At 41.0% G+C, this 7,089-nt stretch overlaps 1 protein-coding gene and 1 pseudogene across 1 annotated transcript in view; one reads left to right on the top strand and one right to left on the bottom strand.

Annotated features, from left to right (window-relative positions):
* The window catches only part of FAM175A (family with sequence similarity 175, member A), a 31,421-nt gene that overhangs the window by 590 nt on the left and 23,742 nt on the right, over positions 1-7,089 (top strand). The window contains exons 2-3 of the mRNA XM_011941801.1: positions 2,512-2,602; positions 6,879-6,915. Of these exons, the coding sequence (XP_011797191.1) occupies positions 2,512-2,602; positions 6,879-6,915 (128 nt within the window). The remainder of the gene's footprint in view (positions 1-2,511; positions 2,603-6,878; positions 6,916-7,089) is intronic.
* LOC105511610 lies at positions 5,156-6,012 on the bottom strand (annotated as a pseudogene).

Here is a 7,089-nt window from a genome sequence, read left to right as displayed (position 1 = left end):
TAAGGTGCCTCGTGCCCACGAAGTCTTCTCCAGCATTAGCCCTCCCTCTGCTATCCTCCGTTGATTTCCCTTTTCCGACCAGTGTCCCACACGCTCCCATCTTTCCTCGGCGCCCCTTTCGCTGTGGAAACTTGGGCGTGAAAAGATGGAAAGTTCACGGAGCGTCTTCCCGCTGCTCTGCGCAGCCTGCGGTAAACTTTCCGTTTCTCGCGACGTCCGACAGGCGTTTGCAAAGCCAGGCGGACTTTCTCATGCAGATCAGCGCCTGTGCGTGTTTGTTGAGATAGTAGGATGGTAAGGGAATAAAAATAGATGTTAGTGGATGGAACAGCTTAATCTGGTATATCAGATATCTTTTTATTTGCGTTATTTGTAGAACAGTTTTGAAAAGTACGTTGCCTATTTTCTAAAAGTTCTATGAAATTAAAGAAACACTGTAAAATGTTGAGCTCGGAAGTAGTTAATGTCCTGTAGTACTTTCAGTAACTTGCAGAAAGAACGTCTAAGCATCTAAAATAACCTCCCTGCTGTGTGGTACAGTTCGGAGAATACCATGCTGAACAATGCCTAGTAATTTCTGCTAAGTACATTTTAAGATAACACCTGTTTTACTCTCAAAATTGCCTTAATATAGACCGGGCGCGGTGGCTCACGCCTGTAATTCCAGCACTTTGGGAGGCCGAGGTGGGTGGATCACCTGAACCCACGAGTTGGAGACCATCCGGGACAACCTAGTGAGACCCGGTCTCTACGAAATCTAAACATTACAAAATTGCTTTTTAGCACAATCCTAATAAAGGTTGGAATTGATATGTTTTATGTATACAATTTCAGATAACCTTACAAATTAATACCTAATAAAAACAAATATATGACCATTTAAAATACATGTGTAGCTGTGGAAATTATTTTGGAATGTCTTTAGTGTAGATAGAGTGGGACCTTAATTTCTCGGTAGCTGAAAGGATTAGCCCTTGGGAAATACCTGGGTGCTAGGGAGGCCCCTGTTTCTCAGATCTTTTTCCTGAAGTCTTTAAAGGCTGGTTTTTCTGGGTAATTGCACTTGGATTGCCCCTGCTCACCTTCCGTGAGTTCGTCTTTGGGAGTATCAAAATCAAGAACACTAGATTCTGGATATCTCCCCGTGTGATTCCAGTAAAGACTCACATTATGGAAATAATCGGTTTTTACTTTTAGGGGAAAACATTATTAATTATTAAGAATATAAAATATTCCTGTAATCCCAGCAGTTTGGGAGGCGGAGGTAGGATCATTTGAGCCCAGGAGTTCAAGACAAGCCTGGGCAACGTAAGGAGACCTCATGTCTACAAAAAATTTTAAAAATTAGCCTGGTGTGGTGGCACATGCCTGTAGACCCAGCTACTTGGAAGGCTGAGGCAGGAGGATTGCTTTGAGCCCGGAAGGTCAAAGGAGCAGTGAGCAGTGATTGCACCACTGCACTCTAGCCTGGGTGATGACAGAGCTAGACCTCTTATCAAAAAAAAAAGATATGAAATCTTCATTGTCAAGCACATTGGATCTTTAAGTGTACCTAGAGAAACTGAATTCTCCAAAACTCAGATGAATTACCACGGGGGTGGCAGAATACAAGTAGTTTAAAAGAATTGGGCTCACAGCACTCCTTTTAGAAAGGAGACTCAAATTGAATTTTAATCTTTCATATTGTGCATGAGTTTTAATCAGAAAACACTGATCATGTCATTTCATACCTTAGAAGCTTTCTGTAACTCCCAGAAGCACATGTGGTTAAATCCAGAGTAGTCATTCAGGGTGTCCCATTATTGGCTCGCTCTAATTTACCTTTGATTTCCTTCTGCTCCAAGACATGGTGCTCTACTCATTCCTCGGTGTGTGCTCATTTCTGGCTTTTAAGTCTTGTATGCTTCCAAGTGTGCCGAGTTCTCCATGCTCTGCTTACACAAATACTGCCCACCGCTTTAGTCTAATCTGTACTTGCCTCCCCAGGGCCAACTCTTAATTATTTCAGGCCAGGCTAATCTCTCCCTTCCTCTCCTCTTTATTTCTACTTTTTTTCTTTTGAGGCAGAGTTTCACTCTATGGCCTGGGTTGGAGTGCAGTGGCATGATCACAGCTCACTGCAGCCTCAACCTCCTGGGTTCAGGTGATCCTAAGTAGCTGGGACTACAGGCATGTGCCACCATGCCTAATTTTTCTCGTATTTTTTGTACAAACGGAGTTTTGCCCTGTTGCCCAGGCTAGTACTGAACTCCTGGGCTCAAACCATTTGCCCAGCTTAGCCTCCTAGTGCTAGGATTACAGGTGTGAGCCACCGTGCCTGGCCTCTTCTCATTTTTGTTTAACTCTTCATCTTTCCCAAGTAAACTAGAAGCATCTCAGATCTTTCATGTACCCCTGACTGGTAGCACATACTTGTATACATAGTAAAATACTCAGAAAATACTGGTTAGTTAAGTGTCTGAACAGTAATTCTATCGGTGTATTCTATATACTGCCTCTTTATCTTCATAGGAAGGTTTTCTTCTTGGAGAAGTAAAAGGTGAAGCCAAGAATAGCATTACTGATTCCCAAATGGATGATGTTGAAGTTGTTTATACAATTGGTGAGTTATTTATTTCTCCTATGTTTGAGTCATTTGTGTCTCCCATATTTGATAGTGTATGCTGAAAGGGGTCAGCATAAGTTACTGTTTTTAAATTAAGAAATATAGATGCTGGGCAAGGTGGCTCACACCTGTAATCCCAGCACTTTGGGAGGCCGAGGTGGGTTACCTGAGGTCAGGAGTTGGAGACCAGCCTGGCCAACATGGTGAAACCCGTCTCTACTAAAAATATAAAAATTAGCCAGGTACAGTGGTGCATGCCTATAATCCCAGTTACTTGGGAGGCTGAGGCCCAAGAATTGCTTGAACCCGAGAGGCAGAAGTTGCAGTGAGCCAAGATCGTGCCTCTGCACTCCAGCCTGGGCAACAGAGCGAGACTCTGTCTCAAAAAATAAAAAATTAAGAAATATATATTAATTTTAAAATAATTTAAAAGGATATGTTGCACTCATTTTGCAGTTAAAATTATGGCCATGGACTGGTCTAAAGTAAGAAATAGTATGAGAATTAGGAAGCAGATAAGATTACTCCCAGGGAAACAAGGATGAAACACTTGCTATTTAGTTGGCAGGAAGATGGCCCAGCAATAGGAAGACCAAGGAAAAAGGTAAAATGTTAAATGCTGCAGAAAAGTTGGAAGATGAGAACTGAGAAAAATGCAGTAATTGGATTATTAGATGACTGAAAATCCTCAGTAATTTCTGGAGTGTAATGGGGAAGAGACCACGCTACAAAGGGTTTGAGGGGTGGGTGGTAAAGCAGTTATAGCTGGTGGCAGCTTTTCTGTCAGGGAAGAGCAGGGGAGAACCTTTAAAATGTATAGGGAAAAAAATGTTTAAAAGAAATAAAATGTATAGGGAGTTTTCTGATTGTCTAACATAGTTTTTCTCTATATGTGTATATATATTTTTAAACAAAATTGGTAGTGTACCTTATAAAAGGTTTGGCATAATATTGTGTCATGTTCACTTTCCAGTGTTGCATAATGCATAATCCTCTACAATATCATTTTTCTTTTTTTTTTTTTTGAGGCAGAGTCTCACTCTGTTTCCCATCCTGGAGTGCAGTGGTGCGATCTCAGCTCACTGCAACCTCCGCCTCCCGGGTTCAAGCGATTCTCCTGCTTCAGCCTCCTGAGTATCTGGGATTACAGACGTGTGCCACCACGCCCAGCTAATTTTTTGTATTTTTATTAGAGACGAGGTTTCATCATGTCTCAAATTCCTAGGCTCAAGCAGTCCTCCTGTCATGGCCTCCCAAAGTGTTGGGATTACAGGCATGAGCCACTGTACTGGGCCCATCATTCTTTCTGCTGGCTACATATATCCTATTGTATAGACATACCATAATTTATAATTTATTTAACCGTGTAAGAATGATTTTCTGTGTTTTTGTTAAACAGTATTACCATGAACATTTAGTATTGTACGTATCTTTGTGCCTTTGAGTGTATATTTGAAAGTCACGTTCCTGGAGGTAGACTAGCTGATTGCCTTTTGAAAGACTTATGCCATTTTAGGCTTCTCCACAGTATATAAAAGTGCCTAGGTCCCCATACTCCTTATTTTTTTTGAAATGGAGTCTCGCTCTGTCGCCCAGGCTGGAGTGCAGTGGTGGGATCCCAGCTCACTGCAACCTCTGCTTCTCGGGTTCAAGTGATTCTCCCTGCCTCAGCCTCCCGAGTAGCTGGAATTACAGGCGACTGCCACCACACCCAGCTAATGTTTGTATTTTTAGTAGAGACAGGCTTTCACCATGTTGGCCAAGCTGGTCTCAAACTCCTGACCTCAGGTGATCCGCCCACACTGGCCTCCCAAAGTGCTGGGATTACAGGCCTGAGCCACCATGCCTAGCCCCCGTGCTCTTGCCAACAGTAGATATTATCAAATCTTTCAATCGTTGCCAATTTGATAAGTGAAAAAATAGCATTTTAATTTGCATTTCTTAATTACAAAAGAGGTTAAGTATTTTTTCATACTTTTTACTTTTTTTCTTGGCCTTTTTATTTGAAAAGGATAGGCCTATCCTATTCTTTGGCTGCATTTGTACTATTTTGCTTTTAGTGATTTGTAATCACATTATTTAAGGAAACTGGGCTTTTATCGTATGTTTTATACATACGCTAATGCAGTTTATAATTTTTTTTTCTGCCAATAAATACTTTAATGAGAAACGAGGTCTATAACATATATAGCAGTAACCACCCTGGCCTATGCCTTCTGCTCTAGCCCAAGTCTGGGGCCCAACCAATTACATTTAACCCACATTTGGAAAGCAGGCCATTTTCAGTGTCATCCATCAGTATCCATCTTCATAGAACATACCAATCAGAGGCTAGAGTCTCAATGTTAACACTTTCTCTCAGGGAAAAGTTAACATGGTAACCCAAACATATAAATAACTTTGAACCATCCTACTGTTCAGGAGGCCCTTAGGAGACCAACAGTTTGGTAAACACTTACAACTTTGCCAAAATACATTAGAACACCGGAAAAGGGAAAAGCAGTAGAAAGGCTGGCAGGGCTGGGCTCACGTATAATTCAGTCCTTAGAGTTAAAGCCTCTTGAGTTGCTCATATGTAATTTAAAAAATAATGTTCCAGGGTCCAAGCTGAAGCCACTTTGGCCAAAATCCTTTATAGCAAAAAGCCCTCATGTTTCCACATCTTTAAAATACCACCCAAAGTACACTTACAGAGATCCATATATCCCACGATTGCCCTCTTGGTTCATCATACGAGTGCCTACCACATCACCTGGATTAGAGGCAAGAGCTCCAGCCAAACCACACGTAAAGCTGGAAACAAAGCACTTTAAAGTTGTGTCTTCCATCATTCCTGACAATATTAAATACTTCCTAGTAATATCATAGACTGGTAGCTCTACTCCCACAACGATGACAGCATGCTGAACAGTTGGAACCACACCCCTCCACAGACCCCTGGTGCCTTTCTGTTGGTATATATCAATGAAGCTGCCAATCATGTTCCCTTGGAACAAACTTCCTTGAGCCTGCATTCGAATCTTTAGAACATCAGTGGGATTGGCTATAGTGGAAAATATCACTCCTGACACCACCCCACAGATCATGTTAATTGAAAGAGTTTCATCTTCTAAATGTTCTACAAATAATTGCTTCAAGCTTTGGTAAATCCCAATTTTAATGGTGCCATATGATGCGTGTCTTCGCAAACAGAAGCAATTCCTGAATACAGAGCCAATACACCTTCCTCTTTGTAGATCCAAAACAAAGCATGAAACATCCGTCTATATTTTATTTCTTTGAAACGGATATCAATGCTTTGGCCTTGAACCTACCTGAGGTGTGTTTTGGTAAGGTCCATGGGGAAAGTTCCAAACTCAGCAATGATAGAGGCAAGGCCGCCATATACAATTCAGACCAGACATCTCATGGCTGTGGTACTTTGCTGCTGCTGCTCAGGCTCATCGGGCGACTAGGAAACTGAGGCTCCCACAGTCACAAATGCTACTGCAATACCAACCCGGAAGCATTGAAACCCTGTAGTTTGTAATTTTACTGTAGTTTTTTTTTTGGGGGGGGGGTTCAAACACTTGAGTTTTAAAAGCAAGCCCTTTATAGCAATACAAGATTATTTTTTAAAAATTAAAAAATAAAAGCAAGCCCTTAGAGCATATTTTTTTCCCCTAATTGAAATTAGTGTGCCGCCCAAAGTATCTAACATAGTTCTAGGCATTTGATTTAATTAAGCAAATGTTTACTGAGCAACTACATTGTGGTATTAAGCTCTAAGGTATTTGCTCAAATTTAAATGTTGGATTATCACAGATGTTGAAACACGTAAAATCAAAGATCAACATATTATTCCATTGCTTTGGTTAAGAAGATTTTCATCATTTTAAATTCCTTTAACAGGTGATTTTATTAATTGGGTAAATTTAGAGCACAGCGTTTTTAGAACTCAGTGAAAATGTGGCAACTTTGAATTTATCTTTTGTGTTGGACTTGTTAGACCATTATTTAGAGGAAATATAGTGTTGTGGTTCCAGGCGAGGTTCTGGGTTTTGAACTCTGGCCCTGCCACTGGATTGGGCAAGCCACTTGTCTCTCTTTGCCTGTTATATCATCTTTGAAAGGGGAATAATGATAGTATATGTCTCAGATTTGTTGTGAGGATAAAAATTAGATAATCAGTGGTAAAATACTTCCTGGCATGAGGTAAAGGCTCAATATGCAGTATTCAGATGATTGTGAATTGAATTAATGTAATCATAACTAAAAAATCCTTTTCTTCCAGACATTCAGAAATATATTCCATGCTATCAGCTTTTTAGGTAAGTAGTAGTGCTAGTAAGTAAATGATCCATTGTGAAAATTACTCTCTGCAAGCGAAATAGTTTTTAAAACTAACAGATTGGCCGGGCGCGGTGGCTCAAGCCTGTAATCCCAGCACTTTGGGAGGCCGAGACAGGCGGATCACGAGGTCAGGAGATCGAGACCATCCTGGC

Source organism: Colobus angolensis, unplaced genomic scaffold (assembly GCF_000951035.1).
Source record: "Colobus angolensis palliatus isolate OR3802 unplaced genomic scaffold, Cang.pa_1.0 Scaffold200, whole genome shotgun sequence".
Classification (NCBI taxonomy): Eukaryota; Metazoa; Chordata; class Mammalia; order Primates; family Cercopithecidae; genus Colobus; species Colobus angolensis.
Note: the sequence above shows the minus strand (reverse complement) of the source record. Positions and strands in the feature narration are given on the sequence as shown.